Source organism: Podarcis gaigeae (assembly GCF_964106915.1).
Source record: "Podarcis gaigeae genome assembly, chromosome: 1".
In the NCBI taxonomy this organism is placed as follows: Eukaryota; Metazoa; Chordata; class Lepidosauria; order Squamata; family Lacertidae; genus Podarcis; species Podarcis gaigeae.
In genome coordinates this window covers 56,960,951-56,983,365 of record NC_139678.1, presented here as the reverse complement: position 1 = coordinate 56,983,365, position 22,415 = coordinate 56,960,951, and the positions used below count along the sequence as shown (strand labels likewise).

The following is a 22,415-nucleotide window of genomic DNA, read 5'->3' as shown; positions in this document are numbered from 1 at the left end:
ATGCCTCAGTTCTGAAGAAGGACCTATTCTGTGTCCTTTCGCAAAGTGATGTGAGGCAGGAAGGAGAATATGGTATTGACAGTGGTGGAGGAGAGCCTTGTCTTGTGTTGCGGGTAATAATGTGGGAAGTAAGCATCTCAGGGAAACCCACCACTGGAGAAAATTGTCTTATTCTGCCTTATGACTGGAATAGTCCTGATTTTCTACCACAAAATGATGTTTATTCCCAAATAAATGCATCAGAAGTACAGTATACCTCATTTTATTTCATTAGTCGCAATGGTGCTAAGATTTATGTGAATTAAAAAACTGAAACTGCACACACTCAGAGTATTTCTTTCTTTTTTACCAGGCTTGCCAACATTTATTTTTTTTTGCTCCCTCCCCCCAATTATTTTTGGCTCTAACCTAACTGCTTCTACATCTGCTACAAGCATGGACCAGAGGTGTGGGAGCAAAGAGGAAAAGAGAAATGCTAATGGTGTGCTTCACAACTGAAGTTATACACATAGCCATCTAAAGTTCCCACCCTGAAAGACCATAACATCCAGGGTCCAAAATTAACTAGCTGCGCCCAGGTGCAGAGGAAGGGGGTTTGGTGGAGGCGGTCTGCCCCGGGTGTCACCACTGAGGGGGTGACAAAATGCCAGGTGGCACTCACCGTGGGGCCTGCAGCGTGCCTGAGCCACACATCTCCCCTGAGAGAGACACGGTGGCTTGGGCATGCGCAGGCTCCAATACTGCTCAAACGGTCCACCCACTGCCTCCCCCTCAGCTATAGGGCGGCTGAGTGGGAGGAGGCAGGCAGACTCCAGAGGCCCCGCAGAGCATTCTGTCCCGGTTCGCCCCGCCCCACAGGTAGCTGGCCGTGCCCCTGGGAGCAGGATACACGTGCGGCCCCAGACGCTCGATCGCCTTGCTCCGCCACTGGCTGCACCACTGTAATGATAACAGAAAGGGAGGTACAGTGGTACCTCTGGTTACGAACTTAATTCATTCCACAGGTCCGTTCTTAACCTGAGGTACCACTTTAGCTAATGGGGCCTCCCGCTGCCGCCACACGATTTCTGTTCTCATCCTGGGGCAAAGTTCTTAACCCGAGATACTACTTCTGGGTTAGCGGAGTCTGTAACCTGAAGTGTTTGTAACCTGAAGCATCTGTAACCCAAGGTACCACTGTATAGGATTATAAGAGGAAACAATCCAGCTGCAAAAAAGAATTACATTTATGAACCAGAGAATTTTACTTACCAAATACAGTAAGTGAAAGGAGCAGATTTTTTCTGAGCGAAAGGCAGAGCCGCACACATATGTTCTTCTTCCGAACCTCCACTGGACTCAGGTGGCTTTCATGCATTCGCACTTCTACCTGCTTTGGCATGTTGTTGGCACTAAATAAAAGAAGCAGGGGGAAATAAGACACTGTAAGGTTGGAGTATGCAAGACTTTATGTTGTCACAAAGGAGAAATCAACCAGTTTACTATCATGTTGTTCACCATGACTTCTTAGTGTTACAAAATTATTTGTAGGTTTCCTTCCTTGGAAGCTAAAATATTAAATACAGGAGCTAAAATATTATTACTTATTATATGCCTAACACAACTATATTCTGCACAGAAATTTAAAACTAAGGTCTTCTCCATGTGTTCAACAGGAGTGTTGAACCTCTGGCCCAGAAGATGTTCATAGATTGCAACTCTTATCATTGGCCATTCTGGTTGGAGGGACTTAGAGGACACTGATATCTGAGGACAGTGGCAGACACCACTTGCCACTGATCTAAAAAAATCAAATACAAGAAATTGGGGAAAAATTCTTAAAATGAGAGAAATTGGAGCGGGGAAATGAACATGCCTATATAAACACTGATAAAAATCAGTTTGGAAAAGCAAATGGAAACATTAGGAGGGACTGAACAAATCGGATCTCCACAGCAAAGCATTTGGGACACAGCAAACAACCAGAGAAAATGTTCACTGAAGAAAAGAAAAAGGAACTACTGTTCAGAAAGCCAGAAAGAATCAGAAGAATGCATAGATAGTTGGGCGAGAGCAGTGCTTCTCTTCCGGAGTTCTCCCAATTCCTAAGTCTTTCAATTCAGCCACTGCATTGAAGCTAAAGACTTCCTGCTTGAGTGATGTGGAGCCAGCTTGGTGTGATTCAAAGTAGCTCTTTAACCACGTTCTTCAGAATCTGAGGTATAGCCTCCTCTTTTCTTTTTTCTTTTTATGGTGCCATCTGCCTCATCACAGCTGCCAGCCCCAAACGTTAACTTTTTAATGAGATTGAAATATGTACTTTAATGAGACCAAAAACTTTTAATGAGCCTCAAAATCAAGCATAAGGCTTGCGCGCCCAACAATTCTACTTTATGTGATAACTGAAGTATTTCACGAGTTGTTTACAGCTCAGGCTCAACTTATTATAGATTGCATCTCTGTGTCTCTGTCGGCCAACACATCTGAACATTGCTGCGTCAGATCTGCTTCACATTAACTGAGGTTCAACAGAAAACGTGTTGCCTAAATACCAATACCCAAGAATGAACATGGATGGGAAAGAGACTGCTTCATACTACCCACAAAGCCAAGGATTGTGGTTCCTGACTTTTCCAGCATTCAGCTTCCAGATCTAGAACAATGAAAGAGAGAGAACTTTTCCCTAGCCACCTTCTCCACACCATACATAAGAAAACAAAACACCCTGAATAAAAGAAACGTCTGCATAAAAGGAAGGAGATGAAGCATAAGGGGACATCAAAGACAAATCAGTTTTTGTTTGTATATTCATGTTAAGGTTGTTCTTTTCCATTGTGCAACTCATGAGATAAGAATCACCAGGATTTGAGCAGGATGATGATGACTGTCTGCCCTCCATGAAATGGCTTGGAAGTGAAGAAAAACATGCTTTCACAAAAAAAGTTTGCATTTGGAAAATGTGAAGACTATCTTGTGACTTTATTTCTATGATGTTTAACTCCCTAAAGCCTAGCAACTTGACCCTTTCTGCAGAAATTTATTGAGAATCAGAAAATCCATATTCAGATCTCTGTTCTAATTCAAGGGGCACTGAATCACTTCTCCATGAGTGTCCAGCAACATGGCTTGGGAAGTTTATCATCATGGAAATAAAGTCACACAGTATACTCTTCACAATTTCCAAATGCATATGTGACAACGTTTAGCCTAAGCAAGCTGTCCCCCCCCACCCCCACAATATGCCTTGTAAAATGTGGATTCATTTCTGTCAGCACCATCTTCATTTTGTATGTACTGTTGAACAATTCACACATCATTGTTTTCCTGGACATTTGTCTTGTTTTAATGAGCCTGCATTTTGAAAGAGGATTCTTTGATTTTAGAACCATGGTATCAAAATTCTTTCTTTCAGAATCTTGTATTAGTTGCAACTGCAAATGTCCAACTCTCCAAAGAAACTGTATTAGGTCAATGAATTGCAGAAAAGATACAGAAACACTGTGGCTGCTTTTCTGGGGATTTCAGCCCATGGGGCTAAGGTAAGTAAGTAAGCACAATATACATTTGGGGGGGTGGAAACTTAGGGTAGAATAGCAGCACTGAAGTGTTCATAATTAAAACAATATTTGGTTTAATAACTTTGTCAGGGGCAATAAATTCTGGCATCCTTTTCTTTCAAAGAAGACTTTTTCTTAATAACCTTTCTAGATGGTTGCTTCTCAGGGACACCAATTGGTTGCTAAATGGTTGTCTATATTTACCCAGAATCTGGTGAAGCATTGAGCTCCAGTTCAGCTGCAACAGGCAAGTTTATGAACATTTTGGACATTTTTGTTACATGCGGCGGATTGCAGGTCAATGGCTGGCTGCTAAAAGGCAATTCTCGCCACTGAGGCTACCTGGGCCTCCAGTGACAGAGAAGAATCCAAAACCACTACCAAACTGCATATCTGCTCCTTCAGGGCAATTGCAACCGTGTTCAGGGCACACAATTGACCAACTTCTTGAACATGGGACTCCCTCACCCACCCATCTTACCAGGAGTCAAGCCCTGCCAGTTTCCCCTCATCCATCCCAACATTGCACCCTGCCTTTCCTGATCCAGAAGTTGTGATGAAATAGAGCGACACCTTGCTTCAAACTCCTGGTGACAATTCTCAGCACCTTCATGCAGATACTAAACAGAATTGAGGGTAGTAACTGCGTGGGGCCCAAAAAGTACTCCCCAAGTGCTACTCTCTGGACTTGGTCCCTTAGATAGGAACAGAGCTACTGTAACACAAGGGCCACAATTTCCATTCCATGGAGCCAGGAGGATATCATAGTCAATGGTAACAGAAGCCACAGAGAAGAAACAAAAGCAAGGTTGTGCTCCACTATAGTGATTTTAATATAAACCAACATGGAAGGAAATAAAGATAAAAATCGTAACTTCTATGTGTGTACTCATTGCTATTGCTACTCATTGCTATTGCCAACAAAAAAGAAGAAATGGTCATCATCCCATCTTAATACTGATGGGAAAAACATACATTGGAGACGAGGGTTGCAATCTGCAAAGCAAATGAACTCTAAGCCTGTTCCTTCTTCATTTCACTACATCTCCTATGCCAGATATGTTTATATCGTAGTTGGAAGAAACTTGTCTGCTGTAAATTGCCTCCAGTGAAATGGTAACGTTTCACAAGGAAACTGATACACTTTGGGTAAAATAGTGGACTTTGAGCATATGCCTTGGAGAAGATGAATAAACTAATGAGAGAAGGTTTTTCATCCCTAAGACTGACCATCATGGACACATGAGTTAAAACTATTTGTGCAACATGAAAAGCACCATTGTTTATCTATCCTTTTATCATCAGTATCAAAAACAATGCAGCTATTTTAAACAATTTTGGAACGAGAATGTGCTCCAATGTGGAATATGCTGATCAAGTTCAAGTCTTGATTAGGTTCTTCCACAACCACCTCAAACAAAATCTATATTAAAACCCCACTGAAAAAATGCAGAACTTGGTGAGGTCCACTGCACACCGGTCATTGAGTATGTGAGCTGTAGCACCAGATGGCTCAAGTATTGAAGTTCTGCCTTCACCTACCAAGAAAAAGACAAATACAGTACTGTATTTGCCCAAATGACCTTGACTTCTAGCACTCCAACATTCTGGTGAATCTTAGATCCATGTGTGAACAGTTCAGATCCATTAATAAGGACAGCAAAACATAAGAGGCAGGCATCCTTTCCAGGGGTAGCCATTCCTAGCAGTGACTTGGAATAAATATGAACTATGAAGTAACGACTGCTCAAGATTCTTCTCATACATCTGCATTTTATTACATGGGATTTAAGCATGTTTCCACTGTTCTTTCCTTGGCTGCTGTTGTCTGTGCTTCTCATAGATGCTGCCAGGAGATTCTTAGCTGCAGAATAGAAACCTATCCAAATGCTCCCCCCTCTGCTAGCTCAACTAAAGCCAAGATAAATACTGAGATTATTTGTTTGGCCCATTCGCTTACTCCGTGAGAGCTTCTGTGTTTCAAATTACATATATGTCTAGTGAAACATGCATAGGTTAAACTACTGGACTTTAGAGGGATCTGTACACAAGGTATATATTATTGACTAATGATTGATTGATTGATCGGATAGAGATCTTATTATACATAGATATATAGCAAGTGCTCGTTCAAATGGTGAGTGGGGAGAGAACCAGGGCCTATGAATTCAGGGTGGGTATCAATACTTGCTGGGTACCCAACACTGGGAAATTGCTATGGCCCCAGTGCTCCAGCAGGACCTACTGCTGCCACTTGCCCTGAGCCCCACATTAAAAAAAGAAAATTGCTTGATGCTCTTTGCCAGGTATAGGCAAACTCAGCCCTCCAGATGTTTTGGGACTACAACTCCCATCATCCCTCACCACTGGTCCTGTTAGCAAGGGATGATGGGAGTTGTAGTTCCAAAACATCCGGAGGGCCGAGTTTGCCTATGCCTGCTCTTTGCAGTGCTGGATGGTTGGATTTCACTGACATATTAATTTCCTACAATCTCCCTGATGCAGTATCACTCTGGAGCGTTCTGGGAAGTTAAAATGCAGAAAGACTCAGGCACTTGATCCTGCTTCCAGTACTGACCAGAGTGCTGCAGCCACCAAGCAGGCCTGATAGGGCAGACCAACTGAGGAGAATCTAGATGCCACTTTGCCTACAGCCTTCTCATCCCTGGGGCTATCCCTGTATGAAATGCTAGGCTGTGTGGTCCAGACATGGCAGAGAAGATAAAATGATGGCCAGCCTACCAGCACGGTTGTTGTGGTGCTGAATTGCTAGTCAGGATGATTGTGAATCCAAGGAAATCTAGATTGCCTTTGCTGTGTCAAGCAGTTACTGAACATCATCCCTTTCATATACATTACTTCCAGTTGTGTATATTAGACTAACGTTATAAGCCTGTGGCCTGATTTTGACTCCTCATAGCATCACTGGTTTGGGCTAGGCAATATTTGTTTACCAAGGTTAATTTGAATGGATTGGCACTGATACAATTTCTAATTTGGGTTTCTCTGACTCACAATAGTCTACTAGTCTGATCCTTGATAGCAATCTTGAACATCTGTGCAATAGTTGCGCTTTTCACATGGAATACAATGTTGCATTTTTACACATTGGTGCCATTTCAGTGAAATCACTGCTTCAGGTTTCATAAGGACAAACACAGGACCCCTTTGTGCATCATTTGCGTGAAGAGGGGCAAAGCATGTTGTCAGGGACTTCCAGAATACGTCTCCACCCCCACCATGATGGCATCCATTTCTTCCCAGTCCCATCACTGTCCCATGAGTTAGCATGAACATTTGAGGGTTTCTCGAGAAAACCTGTTCATTGAGCATTTGTCCTGATTTGCTTGCACAAATCTTATGTGGTAGTTAGACTATGTCCAGTCTTTATTTAGCATCTTCTGATTCGTTTACACAGCAGTTGTACAATGACCATTCATCCTGATTTGCTTGTGGGGTGCTTATACACCTTACCATTAAACATTCATTCACCCACACTTTTCAGTGGATCTCCTTGTTATGGTCTTAGCTGCCATGTGTGCACCTTAAAAACAACAACTGTGTGCTAGGGTGACTGGTTGTTTTAATCCACTTTTACTGGGCAAACCTAAATTTCTGGTTTGTGCTTGAATTTCTCCTAACAATTCAGAAGCACTCTAAGTCATGTGTGTGTTGAACTTTCAGGCCCAGTTTGTGCTGGGCCTAGAGAAACTGTGCAAAAGACCAAACAGGCCAACCAGTCAGGCAGATTACAGTTTCAGGGAGGGACAAAGAGTAACAGAATATAACTTTGTCCTACCTGCCCTAGTAGACCAGACTGTCAGCAGTATCTTCCTGCTTCATTGTAAGGGTTCCTAACTAGGCTAGAAGCAGAGAACCCAGGACAGATCAATTGGCCACAGGTGAGGCTGCATTCCAAGGCAGCTGCGGATAAGGAAAATTGATTCCTAATGGAACTGACCGTGCACTTATCTCAGTTCAGTATTATAATTAAGGCACAGAGGTGAGGTGAGCTCAAGAGGCAACTGCAGCAATCCCTAGGGAAGTGGTTGCTTGACCCATATTACCTAACTTGGGCTTTTCGTGAAGCATCTTAGCAGTGCAGTCCTCCACATGTTTACTCAGAACTAAGTCCCACTAAGTTCAGTGGTGCTTTCTCCCAGGGAAGTGGGCATAGCAGCCTTCACCAACCTGGTTCCTTCCAAATGCTTTTGGACTACAGCTCCCATCAGCCCTGGCCCGGAGTTCTAGTCCAAAACATCTGAAAGGAACCAGGTTGGTGAAGGCTGGGGTCCAAGACTGCTGCCTTAGGGCCAGATTCAATGAAACTGTTGTACTAGCGCTAGTGAGAGCTACTGCAATGAGCCTCGCTAGTGCAACTGTACCTTTCTTCCTCTTTCCCCCCTGTGCACCCCCACCCCAAATTGGCTTGGGATGTGAGTGTGTCCAGGAGAACTCCCAGAACAGTATACCAGAGGAGGTAAAAGGAGATTATCCTGTCTAGTAAGGAGAAATGCTTGCACTAATGGAATGATTGATTGTAATAGTACAATACTGAGTTCCATACTTAAGCACACTTATCCTGCCTGATCCTACAGCTCCATGTCATTAACACATCTTATTTCCTAAATTATTCTCTCTCTCTCTCTCTCTCTCTCTCTCTCTCTCTCTCTCCCTCTCTCTCTCTCACCTGCCTTCATACTTAATACCTTCCCCTCAAAAAAAACCCCAACAACTCTAATTGGGGTTGTTATCATCACTGTGTAAGAATCTCCCTTACAGAGTCATTAGGCATAGCCTGCTTTCATTAGTTAGAAGGAGCAATCCCATTAAGAGCCATTTGGATACTAGACGATGAAAGCAAAACAACCCCCACCCTAAATCCCTTCATTTTTGAGGATGTGCTACCTTTCTGTGAGATGTTAAAAGGATTACAGAAATCAAGTGTAGCATAATAGAATCTCTTGTGACAAATTATTTTAGGTCCTAAAGCTTAGTATGTACGGCTTTATCCTTTTTGACAGCTGTTTCTTGGAGCAAGTATATATGATCACAGTGCAGCCTGATTTGATGAGTGCATGCCATCTGGTGGAACCGAAAAGGCTTTTTGCAGAGGGAAGCTTTGAAAAACCGATCCAATTCTTCTCATCTAGAGTAAAGCATTTTTCCTGGTTCCTTCCGTAGTTTAACAGCGACCTTCTTTTCCAGGGTTCCTCTTTACCCCTCCTTCCTTGCCCCCACTCTCAACCCAATAGAATCCTATCCTTCACACACTGATAACTGAATGCACTGCTATAAAAAAGATTGAAAGGAAGCCTCAAGGCCCCCTGGTGGGTATGTGAAATGAACCGAGCGGCAAACTAAATAGGTTACCCAGGTGTGCTATTTTTATACTCAGCCTTCCTCAGATGTGTCTGAAATCAGAAATATATATATACCGTATATACACTGAACATCAACAACAAGTACCGTATATATTTGTCACGTTGTCACTTGGTGGCAATACAAAAGTGATAGTACCCACTCTCTGAAATGCCTTCCCTCAGGTAATTGATGAGCTGGAGACAGTAATGGTCTTTAAACGCCTTTTGAAGACCAATGAGTGGGATTCAACTAATGAGTGCTTATCAACAGAAGCCCTGGACAAGGAAGTCACACGTTCCCATTCTCTGGCCCATTGGACATATAAGGTAACAACATGGGAGCTTCCAGCTGTTATTTAAACAATGGATGGCTGGGGATATGTTTTTGCCCAACTTTTACAGAATCTTGATCAGGACTGGAATATGGGAGAGAGGCATTTCTGGGGACATTAATTGTCCCCTATCTCTAGTTGCTGCCAACACTTTTGTCCCAATGGGAGATTCTTTCAATATAACCAAAGAGAAATGAACACAGAAGAGTTCAAGGCCCTGTTCCAGTCAACATTCATTTGTTCTCCCCGATTCCCACGCCCAGCCAAGTATGTTTAAAAATTTAGAAGTCTTGTGTTTACACTGAACCGCGCTTAACAGTGTTGTTGTAGATTGAAGAGTAAATTCTTTGCCCCGATTTTTAGCTGGAATTATCCTCAGTCATCTCAAAAATGACAAATTGCATAATATTCTCAACTCCAGAAATGTTCTCTGTGACTGCATGTTTTCTCTTGCAGATTCTAAAGTGCATTATATAAACATAATCTAGGATGAAATGGAGAGTCACAAGGCAGAACTTAAAGGCAAGGGCTAAAAGGCTGCATAGGGTGATTAAAGAACTTATTGAACACGGTGTTCATGTATTTACACAGTAGGCTTTAATTCCAATGCTGATTTTTCACAGGCACCCATCTACAATTATTATTATTATTAATTTGATTTATTACCTATCCTTCACCATAAAGCATTGCTCATGGACTTCTGCCTGACCTTGCCTTTGGATCATGAACAGGATATCTCCCCACCTCCCAGACCTGAGAACTTGGAACACATAGCATCTCTCCCTTTTCAAGATTCCACCTCAGTTTATTATTATAACTACTCTCTGGAAACTATTATTGAGGTAGGTACGGAACAACTGAAGTACAATGCCTCTGACCCTCACCTCCCTGTCACATTCCACAAGTACTGAGTGGTATTGAAAGCCACTCAAGGAGAAAGTCAATGGTACTGGAAACCACTCATTCAAGGAGAATGAGCAAGGTTGCAGACCCCACATCTCTCTCCTAAGAAATGATCTCTCCCTCAACAAATGTCATTTACCAAGGTGGTTTCAGTACCAAACTGGCCCCAGACCCAGCCTGGAATGGATCAATCAGTTTCTTTCAAGCATTCTTGAAGCTGAACCACCCCTTGAATGGCTTGAAGTTGTATTCAGTGCTCCCCTTCCATTCAGAAGTAATCATTTAATCCATCAGAACAGAGGCTTTCATGAATAGAAAGGGGAGCCCTTTTTGCTGATTCCCTGTCCCCCTTACAGTCTGCTCCCAAGGCTTGGAGTGTGAGAGATGACATGGAAGGCTGACATTTTGGACCAGCTGTAAGGGAAGCCACACAAAAAGTATGGGGCAGTAATCTAGTCTTGAAGTTACCATTGTTAGGAAGATCTCTCCTGCATGAGGCCAAAAATCCATCTTCTTCTTGGAGCCAGGATGGAGTTTCTCATTTAAGGTAGACACAAGGTCATCCCAGTTCTCCTTTTAAGAGTTAGGAGCCCACACCTTTTGGGTTGAATTAAGGCTCCTGCAGAGATATTTATCTCATTGTAGATCACTTTAAGTTGTGACCATTTGTTAGTCCCATAACATTCTTGGGTCTTCATCCCAGAGCATGTGAGTAATGTGCTCTAAAACGTCTCATCATCATCATGATTTTGAAAGAGCATTTAGAAAGCCCTTTTGCTGTCTATTTATTTTGTAACACTATTTTAAAATTGCAAGCAAAAGTCTGAAATCATCATTATGAGCTGCAATTTTAAAAAGTTTTATTAAAAGGGGGTTTGCACATGTTTTAAATAATAATTTGCTTATCATTAGTACTTAACAAAAGGTGCATTCTCTTCAAAGTCAGCCATGTGTCAGATGTAGTATATCAAATTCAGAAGACCTTGCATTCATAGTGACTTCATGACAAAAGTTTAAGGAGCAAAATGTATCCTATTCAAAACTCTGATTCATGACTAAGGCAGATTAAAAATGTGATAATTAGGTTACATCAATAATCATGCTGTGAGCAAAAAATATCCAGAAAATATTCAGTTCCATGCTGGGAGTTCTCCATTTATGCCATAGTGTTTGGGCATCGTCTCACTGAAGTTCTGTGCTTTGAAGTGCCAAATATTTCAGCTGTGGTGATTTAAATCACATTCTTAACTCCCACTGATATCAATGGCACTGCAAAGTGCTTAAGCCCATTGTGTTATACTTGGGAATAAGTCCAATTGAACTAAATGGGACATACTTTTGAGCAGGCCTGTTTAGGGCTGTACAGTAACCCTGAGTGGGTTGAGCCCTGCTTTTCCTGTTATGGTGACTTTCAGTACTAGAAGCTTTTGAATGGGATAGTGCCCAGAGTCTGGGGTTCTCAGAACCCTGATTTTCTGCCATAAAAAGCAACTTTCTAGAAGACTGATTAGGTCTTAATAATAAAAATGCCCACACTCTAAATATTTATTTTTAGAGAATGTCACTTTATGCACAATTTTAACACTTCTTGCCACAGCCACTTAACCTTTAAAAGGATCTAGGATGGAGCACTTTGTTTCAATTTGCATTACAGAATTTTATAAGATGAAGTCTGGTGTTGTTAATGCTTATTGCTCTCTGAATATTTTAAACACTCCAGCAATTGTGTTTTATGACTAAGGCCTTGACGTTGTTAAATCATGTCTTTCCCCTCCGTAGTCATGGAAGAAAGAGGGCTAGGTTTAACCATGTTTTCTCAATGTGATTGTGGGAGAGAGAGATTTCTGCCTCTCAGTTTTACAAAAGCTTCAGGTAGGGTTTAGGATTTTGTTTGGCATCACACAGGGAACAAAAAATCATGTAGATGTTTTGGGACTCTGAGAATGGAGCTTCCTTTTTTTTTTTAACTACACCAAGGTTTCAGCCATCACAATTGTGTAAAGATTCCTAAAATTTATGCCAGAAACAAGAAATTGCCTAGCGGGTCTTTCAGATGCTTAAACGTCTGTCAGTGCTTGAATTATGTGTGCATCATGAAGAAGAGAACCAAAAAAGCAAAGATTTGCATTAAATTTGTACATTCAAAAACCGGTATGTACCTACAAATATATGTATTTATATGTAGTGGTGAAAGTTTAGGAATTATCATTACAATTTATGCACCATGCACCACCACTGTAGGGAAGACTATGACTATGACATCACATTCAGTGTGATGTTCAGATGTTTAAGGGTAACTCCCTTTGTATGGTTCTTTATCTTTAAACTAGACTTGAACCAGACAGAATTTTAAAAAGAGGACTCCATCAAATAGAGGACAGCCCTTTAACTAGAGGGTTGTCCTCTGTAGGGTAGGATACATGGCCACTCTAAGCAGATGGAGATGTTATATGGATGCCTTATAGTGAGCTGTGGTCCACAACAGCTTATGACATAATAAATTTGTTTGTTTCTAAGATGCTACAAGACACTGCTATTTTTAGACTTATATTCATTGACCCATAAGTCATAAGCTCTGCCCATTTGCAGCAACAGAGAACAGGGACAGTTAAGGTATATCCAAATATTTTTAAAACTTGTCCTTCAAGAATCCAATTCCTTTTTAAAATAAATGCCAGATCTGTCACCCCATGGCCTTTTTGTAAATTCATTATCCTTTCAATGAAAGTGGGGACAAGATTTACTTCCTACGGAACGACTGGGTAGAATCCTACCTGCATTTCCCCTCTTTGGCTCCATAAGTTTATATTCCAGCAAAGCTTTTTCATTCACATAGGTTTGGCTGAGAAAGGAACCTGGCAGCCAGACTAGCAACCGGAGGCTTTTGCAAGTCAAATTAATAGTGTGCCTGTTCCACTTTGTGATATCACACTACAGCTGTAGTTGTTGTGCTTAATTTAGGAGTCCGTAATTTCTTTCAGAAATGGGTGGTGTGAGAGGAGTTGATAACGGCCACCAAAAGTTTTCACTTAGCACAGCAGCTGCTTTTCCCTTATGGATTGCAACTGCATGTCCAAATAATAGCTACCGTACTCACTGATGACAATAAAGCTAGGGTTTGCTCATGCATTACTTTCCCCTGAAGGTGCTGAATAAACCCAGAATGTATGGAAATGATGGCAGTATTGCTTCCTCTGCACATGCACGCAAATACAACTGACCCAACTTCAAGTCAGTCATCTGTATACACTGCAGTACCACAAATGCACATTTCCCTTCATTTTTTATCCTCATGCATAAATAAAAGATTGGATTGTGAATCAAGCTAGACGCTACATGGCAGCCAATCTCTTCAGTTAACTCAGGATAAGCAGATTAATGGGGGTAATCCAGACTGTTTAAAACACCTGTTTCTGCATAAGATCATTTGCTACACCAATACCTCCTGTTTCTGATAAGCAGCACTAGAAAGGGAGCCCATCTCACCGAGTTGGACTTGTAACCATACAACATACTTTTCTTCTTCTAAAGAAGCTTTCCGAAGTTAACCGAGGTCAATCTGTGTTCCTCTGTCTCTCACTCAATATGCCCCTTTAATCTCCTTATGTTTTTATTTCTCAGACATAAGACACACCATTTATGTTAGTTGATTCAGAGATTTGGAGTATCACATAACTCAGCTGCTGCCTTCTGTCATTTCCATAGGTGAGGGAAGTTACTTTCAGTTATACAGACATTCTTCTTGGCCTCATGTCCCTAACATTTAAAACTTCTAACAACATAGACGGATAGATGGATAGACAGACAGACAGACGGATGGATAGATAGACTTATAATGGCACAAAATAAATAGAAAAAAAGAGTTTAAAATAAAACTTCATGAAGATATAAGCCATATTTGGGTTTCCTCCTCACAACAATCACATGAAGCGAGAGAGCAAGACTGCTAGTTCCACTCCCATATGTCCTACTGGCCTCATCCTCCTCCATTCACCTTTTGGAGAGAGGAGGAGTTCTCTAAATGAGAGCTTGTTCTATACGTGTAGACTCTTCTGTGATGTGAAATCTGGACTGTGCAGGAGTCTACATCATGAAGGGAGCCAGAATACCTGCAGCAGGTTCCTCCAGGGTGGGGGTGGGGGACGGAGTGGTCCAAACTCTTCTGCTTCCATTAAATGCTGAAAGAACACATACCATCTCAGTAATCCTTACTCAGCCTTGTGGTCTTGCCACATTAGAGGTGGGAGTGGGAAAGGCTGAGGGAGAGTAAGATACCTAAACCTACTAGGGGAAACCATGATTGAGTCAAGGCCCAAGATTGGTACAGGACACTTTCCATGGCCGACCCATCTCCGTAGCCACTGGGCTACGGCCCACCCTCCTTTATTTCCTTTCCTGGTTTCTTAATTTATAATGAACAAGTTCCAAGTTGTCACAGCTATAACAAAATAAATAAAGTGGAAACATGAGTGCATGAAAAACGGGATTATTGGGGAAAGGTTAAAAAAAAGGTAGGGCAGCCTATGAGCAAAGGTAATTTGGAGGAATCCAGAGCTCATATGACTATCCCTACAATTCAGTGCAGACTGTCCAAGCAGAAATCCTATTACCCTACCTGCTTGTTTACTTTGAGTGGCCATCTGTGTTGCCCACTGCCTCAAGCAATATGGCAGAAGGAGGAATCCTTCATGGGACCAGGAGCCCCACACTAGATTGACAGGGCCCACCTTTTCTTGTATGTGCCCTTTTAACTAAGAGAGAACCAGCTAGGTGTCTTCTTCACAATGCATAGAAAGTCCGCCTCTGTTAGCTTTGTGATATCACATACTATGGGGCATAACCCATCTAATTATATTTAATTGTATTCATGGACTTCCTGCCTTTTATTTGAAGCATGCTTCACCTGTTTCTATTAGATCATTCAGCACACTGCTAAGGCCCTCCGAAACTTCCCGCTGGTATCTTATTATCAGTCTACAGTTCTGTCCCATCAGTTTCCATTAGCTTAGAACAACAGTGTGAGACTATGTGCAAATTAAAAGGCAGGATCAAATTAGCTAGTGTGTTAATTACAGTAAGTGTAAGGCAGAGGAGACTCCCTAGGGTCTCTCACCTCAGTATTCCTCTTAATCCTCCATTGTCCTTTAGAAGACCATATTGCCCCGATCCTTCCTTCTGGCATGAAGACTGGGTGTGATTAGATCTGGAATTTTCTCTTACATCAGTTGGTGTCTGATGCTAGACCTAAGTGATGAGGGTCATTCTCCCCTGGCTATTATGTAAGCCTATGAGATAAATAGGCTGTAAGAGGCCTCTCTACTTATTCAATACATGGAGCTGAATTCCACTAAAAGACACACACACACTATAAATGATTGTCAGACACTCGGAAAATGTTCTGTAGTGCTATTATTCCCCATGGTGCACACATTTATTTTTTGTACCAGCAAGATTTTTTTAGGTTTTTTGGGGGGTGAAAAAATTCTTTATTGAAATACCAACAAGTTTTGAGGTTCCTCAAGCCATAGTTTAGAAAAGTTGAAAGAAACTCCATATCTTCCTCTTTGCACGACAATTAACTCAACTTTTCCTTTACATCTGCAGCTGTGGCAGTGGATGTGCTGGACTGTCATTTATGCTCTGGTAAGCTGTAGGTTAGATTACTGCAATGTGGTATACGTGGGCCTGCATCTGATGGTGGTTCGGAAACTTCCGCAGGTGGAAAATCTGGTGGCCAGGTTGCTCACTGGGGCAAGACAGATTGAGCATATAACACCTAGACCAACTACACTGGCTGCCAATTAGTTTCCAGCCCAATTCAAAGTGCTGGTTTTGATCAATAAAGCCTTAAACAGCTCAGGACCGCAATACCTCAAAGACCGTCTCTCCCCATATGAACCAACCTGGACCCTATGATTATCATCTGCGGTCCTTCTTTATGTGCCCCCTACATGTGTCCCTAAATGAGAGGCCTAGATGGTACTGGCACAAGAATGGGCTCTTACAACAGCTGCTCTCTCCAGAGGAGCTCGCTGGGTGCCTTTGTCACATATCTTTAGGTGCCAGTCAAAAATATTCCTATTCTCCCCAGGCCTTTGGCTAATTAAACCATCTATGGACTTTTAAAAAGAGCATCACTGCACTATGGGAGTCATTTGTGCTGCCACAGAGAAGTCTCCCTATTATGTTTGTACAGTTATCAAGCTGCTGATGCTATATCAAAGCCATGCCATTCAAAGTCAGACTACCATAATTCACACCCATTTCTAAAAGCAACCACAGTCATCTTCCAATGTTTTGTGATATGCACACAGAAATGAAACACTCTAGTAGACATAGTGTCTACGATGGCTGCAATTGCATTTACCTCAATGCAGTAAAGGATGTCAGCACACAGCAGCAATTTTCCAGATGTGTCGACCGTTTAAATACAGATGTATCTCCTCATTAGCATCCTGATGCTTACCTGTGTCCCCTTTAAGTTGCTGGATCGAAGCTTTTAGGTGCGCTTCAAATAAAAGGTGGGAAATCAACGAACACAATTAGATATAATTAGAGGGGCTATGCTCCATAGCAGTGGGCTACACAGATGGGATTACTTGGGAAAGGTTCTTTTTTTAAAAAAGGTACGGCAGCATTACACAGACTATGAACAAAGGTAGTCTGGAGGAAGTCAGAGCTCATATAGCTATCCCTACAATCCAGTCCAGACTGTCCAAGCAGTACCCTATCTCCATATTTTCTTTGAGTGGCAAGGTACCAGCCTGCATCCCTGACAAAGCTTCACTTGCTGGGTCGTGCAGCTGTGGAAGCGGTTTCCAGGTTCCAGCGAGATCTCATGGGCCTCTCGCATGATCTCCCCAGAATTTGGAAGACACTGCCACAGCTGCTTATCCTCACTTCTCTGCCCCCCCACCCCCGTCGGCAGAGAGGGCTAGGGAGTGGAGGGTGAAGAGCAGCCTCTCCACTCACCTGGCCCTGCTGCTGGGCAAGCACTCGCGTGGCAGTCAGGGATGGTGTGCAGAAGGTGATCTTCACCCTCCACTCCCCAGCCCTCCTTGCCACCAGGTGGGCGCTTGCATGCCGGGCAGGGGTGGGGCGCCGAGGGTGCGCCATGGGCATCTCTGTAGGGATGCCTGGTTCATCCGTCCCTGTCCCCCCACGATTGTGTGCTTGGGGCAATGGCCCCACTGCCCCCCCATGCTACACCATTGGTTCCACAGATGTTTCGGTCAATAACTCTCCTTAGCCATGGCCAATTGTGGTCTTGCCCTTTCCCCATTAGAAGTTCCTCTCACAAGAGCCTGAAAAAAGTGAAAACCATCACACTAAGTTGCAAGCGATTGCTCTAACCCTCCTTTGAAGAATTTGCATTAACCTATGATATCATAGATTAACAGAATATAAGTGATACATTTCACCTTATTTTTAAATAGGTGTGAAAAAATGGCCACATTGTTTTCAGCAGCAGGCACATTTTGCCTGAATTTGAGAACCACACAGTTTTAAGTGGTGGAAGGGAAACATTTAAAATGACCTATTAAAAAAATAAGTGTATGCACTGCCTGTTTTATGCGCCATCTGTGCTGGAAACAGAACAACTGTAATTCCATCTCAAAATTGAATTATGCAGGAAAGAAAAGCAGTCGCAAGGAAAACTAACCATTTAATTTATTTTATGCTCCTTTTGTTTCAATTGCAATAAAGTCACATATGAATTACTTATACAAATATGAAGCAGGTTTATGCAATTTATTTTTACAATGCCTGTGTTTGAACCTCTTTTAAAATTTCCGGACACCCTCCATCTCACATTAAGCTTGATTTTTTTTTAAAGGATGAGATTCAATACATATGATGGACTTCACTAAGCTCTTACTTATCTTTATTTCATGGAACAGTTATGCCATCCACATATAACATAGATTTTATATGCTCATTTCAGCAGCACAGATCATGTCAACCATATTTGCATCATTCCTATGACTGATCCCCTTTCCCTTTCTAGCCTTTTTCTTAGCATACAGAGAAGTATACAGTATTATGCAATCCACTTAAAGACCATACATATGAGAAGCAAGATGAGTAAGAAATTATGAGTGCAAAAGCAAGTTTTCACAGACCAGACAAGCAGCCATGGTTGCATATGCATAGCTCTGCAAATGAAATAGGGCCAAACTTTTCAGATGTTTGATAGCAGGGTTGAAACCCCTGCTCTCCACATCCCTAGCCGGTCAAACCACCTGACTGCACCTTCGTTCACAGAGTTGTACATGTCCTATATTGGATAAAACATTAGCTATCTTCTTATTTTAGAACTGGCAGGCAGAACAATAAACTGGGTCTGAAAATTATGAAAAAGATGGGATACTCAAGGAAACCCAGGTTCATTCTCCACCTATTTTCTGAAACATCCTCAGATAGTGCCTGTGGATTCACAGGGTTTGAGTCACATGAGGACTAGAAAACTGGGTTTCTTAAATTTACAGGTGACAGAATGTCAAATATTTGTGTTTGCCGAGTGAGTGAGAAGAACTGTACAATATGAGCAGACCAGCCCGTATCCTGTTTTCTTCTTTCTAAGCGTTTTCTTTTGCTGCTGATTCCCACACCACGTCCTGTGACATCATCTTGTAAGAGCAGCACCAATTCACAGCCGAATTCTTCTTCAGAATGATCATTTGGTAATTCAAAGAAGCAGAACAAAGGAGGGCAGAAGGGCAAAACCCTGCAAGATTTTGTTGCAGCACAATCACAACAGAGCCCTTATAAATATGTAGCCAGAAAATTTAGTTAAAATTCTCAGTAGAGACTTACTGCTGTAAGCCCCTGGAGAGAATTCACTGTAACTTCAGTTTGATTTCTGATGGATGTGATTCACACAAAGAGGAGAAGATGCCAAGCCTTAATGGGATAAATCTAGGTCTCTAAATAAGCACAGACCTACAGACCTTTATATAGCGAGACAGCTGAAACGTGAAGCGTGGATTTTTGTAAAGCACGCATACCAAAGCTAAATAAAGAGGAGCTTTGCTAGTTATGTAGAACATTTTTAGGTTTGAAAGTTGAAACACGTCCCATTACAAATTTAGCAGATACTCTGTCTGTGCCCAGAATAAAACCTGGCAGACTGCAAATTAGCAATCGCTTATGTCGTTTCCTCTCATTTGTCTTCAACAACAGGTTTTTTGGTTTTGTTTTGCTTTGTGTGATGGCCCGAAATGGCATCCTATGCAACAGAACCTGCAGCTGGGGTTGGGGAGTGTCAGCCTCCTACTCTTTGGTTTCAGCCATGCTTCTTTAGAGGCCAGGTTTCTCTATAACCAGGTCTCATTAAACAACCTACAGCCTTTTAAATATATTTGTGGGAGTGGGGGGTGGGTATTGGTTTGGTTTTGGTGTTTTTCTTTATGTATTTTGTGTACTCATTTTGTATATTTACTTTCTGAACCGCCCTGCGATCTTCATAGAATTTGCAGTGTTCGCTATGTGAAACCACTACATCCCTTGGCTCTCTACGTTTCTCTTTTTTATATATAATTTTTTTATTGAATTTTCTATAACATCTCTGTTCATACCACATAACACATCACGTATTTTATCTTATTGAACTTCCCTCAACTCCTCTGACAATCATCCATAATTAATTTTCTATCCTCGCATTCCTTAATTATAGTATCGCCTATCAATAAAATATTTTATACTCATTTACATTCATGCAATATTCCTTATTTTTTTCACAAAGCTTCTTTAAAGCACACTAGCGTTGTGTGTTCCTCACATACAGTTTTCAAATATTCTCTAAATTTTCCCCAGTCCTCTAAAAACTTGTGGTCTCTTTGAAGTCTGATTTTCCCAGTTAATTTGTCCAGTTCTGCATAGTCTATTAATTTTGTTCTCCAATCTTCCAAAGTCGGTAATTCTTCTTGTTTCCATTTTTGGGCCAACAGTACTCTCGCCGCTGTTATTGCGTACTGAAAAAGCTTACAGTCTCTCTTATTTATTTGATTTTTGGTTATTCCCAGTAAGAAGGCTTCTGGTTTCTTTACAAAGCTATATTTCAGCATTTTCTTTAACTCATTATATATCATTTCCCAGAACCCCTTCACTTTCTTACACTCCCACCACATATGAATAAATGTGCCCTCTTTCTCTTTGCATTTCCAACATTTGTTACTAGTTTTGTACATTTTTGCCAATTTATCTGGTGTCATATACCATCTATAAACCATTTTCATCACATTTTCCCCTACTTTTAATTCCCTTTATTTAGGCCAGTCACTGACCCATTCATATTTTGGTTGCCACATCTGCGAAGCAGCCTAGTCTTTCATTAACAACATGTGTAGCTTCTATTTTTAATTCCAGAATATTCTGAAGGTCACCAAAGAAATATTATTTTATTAGATCTAAACATAGCGGGTTTTGTGTTTTTTTAAAGGACTGGCATGGAAAGAAAATTAAGCACATTGTACTGTACTCAGGGGGACACCCATAAGCACAATTATCCAAGCTGTCTTACAAACTACATATGCACAAACAACGCATCTCTCACTGTACAGCCTACAGGCTCACTGTCATCTGCTATTCATAGAATGCCCCAAATATAGGACTCTTTCAAGCAATAGTTGCATTACAGGAAGGGAATTGAGTTGTGGGGGGAGCCTTAGGATTCCTGTGACATCTTCTTTACTCATTTAACATGGTCTGGTATGCCATTTCTGCTCATCGCTGATTAGCCCTAGAGCTTTCTGTTCCTTTTTTCAACTACAGGCTAGTTAAGAGAAAATCTCACCCAACATGGCCTCAGTGGAACCCCGCTTGTCTGTTCCTTGCCATCCTGATCGCTCGTTCAAGATGACAGAATTCATATGTTGTGTTGCTGAAAAATGCATGTTGATTCAAGGCAGTTTCAGTGCCTCCCTTAATGATGCACACATTTCTGTATTCTGTTGCATTTTCCCTCTCTTGTCTCCCAGAGGTCTCTAGGGAAACAAAGACTCTGTATTTCATCTTCCTTAGTATAAGCACATAGCTGCAATTATAGGAAACAATAACAGTGTCAGCTAAGTTCATTTATCTTTTACTGTGACAGGGGAAATAGGGAAGAAACAGTGTGGAAAAAAATCCACAACCCTATTCCTTTGGCATGCTGCAGAGAATCTCTCTCTCTCCCTCTTTGTTTGAGATCTCATTTCTCCATTACACTGGAGTGTTTATGTGAGCGTATGGATCTAAGTGATCTAAGTGATGGTCTGTATGAATTCATTTTGCATCAGTAATATTTATCCAACATACAAAGACACATTTCCCTCCGCCTACATTCCAATGCAAAGTGGAAATTAATTTCACTCATTTGAAAGGCATGTAAAATGCCCCCCGCTTCTTCTCACTTTAGCCTTATTTCAGGATTCCCCCCCCCCCCCTTGGTTTAATCCACATGCAAAACAGAGACAAGTGCACAACCTTTGCACACCACTGCAGTCCCCATCACCATCATCCACACATTGATAAATGGGTGTTTGCCTATTCATGTAGGCTCCCCACACAATGTAGTGTCCTGACTTTCCAACCCTTGGGGGGTTACAGGGGAGCAAGGGGGCCAGATCATGGAAGCATCCTTGTCTTTGTTCTCTCCTCTCATGTGTTGATTCAATGCAAAAGATTTGGGTAAATGGGATCCTTGCTTAAAATACACAATATACAGTTGCATGCATCTTTCCCTCCATGTTTTATGTTAAAAGCATCAGAAAACGCATTCTCTTAACCAGAGGACCATTAGCAACTGGAGCAGGGGCTCTTTGACCTTTCTGCCCTGCCCTGCCTGCTGTTGGTGTTTTGCTGAACATTCTTGTTCAATAGCTTTCCCCCATGCAGGGAAAACCTGTTTCCCAGGGTATGGTCTGAAGGTTCACTAGGCTACCACCTTGCATGTTTGGGTCTGATTAGTCCCCGGATTAGTGACCACCTGGGACACAGGCACTGCCTTGGGTTCCATAATAGAAGAAAGGTGGAATATAAATGTAACAAAAGAAATATATTCCCATGCTATTTTGGCTACCCAAACTATTTTTCTGCCATCGCTAGGGGAAGACTTGAGTGGGAAACTGCCCCCATCCCCAGTATCTAGTACTTTGGTCATTAACCTATCTTCCTGAGGCTACCTTTGGTCTTAATAGAGAGGAGGAGACATGAGGTGAGATACATACAGCAGGCCCCTTGTAGTCTTTTTTGGAAGCAGTGGAGATGCTTGGCATCCTCAGAATACCATGATAACTTAG

General features: G+C 41.8%; 1 protein-coding gene across 4 annotated transcripts in view; it reads right to left on the bottom strand.

Annotated features, from left to right (window-relative positions):
* Positions 1-22,415, bottom strand: part of SLC1A2 (solute carrier family 1 member 2) — an 89,852-nt gene that overhangs the window by 32,688 nt on the left and 34,749 nt on the right. For all 4 annotated transcript variants that reach the window (XM_083750822.1, XM_083750821.1, XM_083750820.1 and 1 more), the window contains one exon: positions 1,252-1,391. In XM_083750822.1, the coding sequence (XP_083606948.1) occupies positions 1,252-1,391 (140 nt within the window). The remainder of the gene's footprint in view (positions 1-1,251; positions 1,392-22,415) is intronic.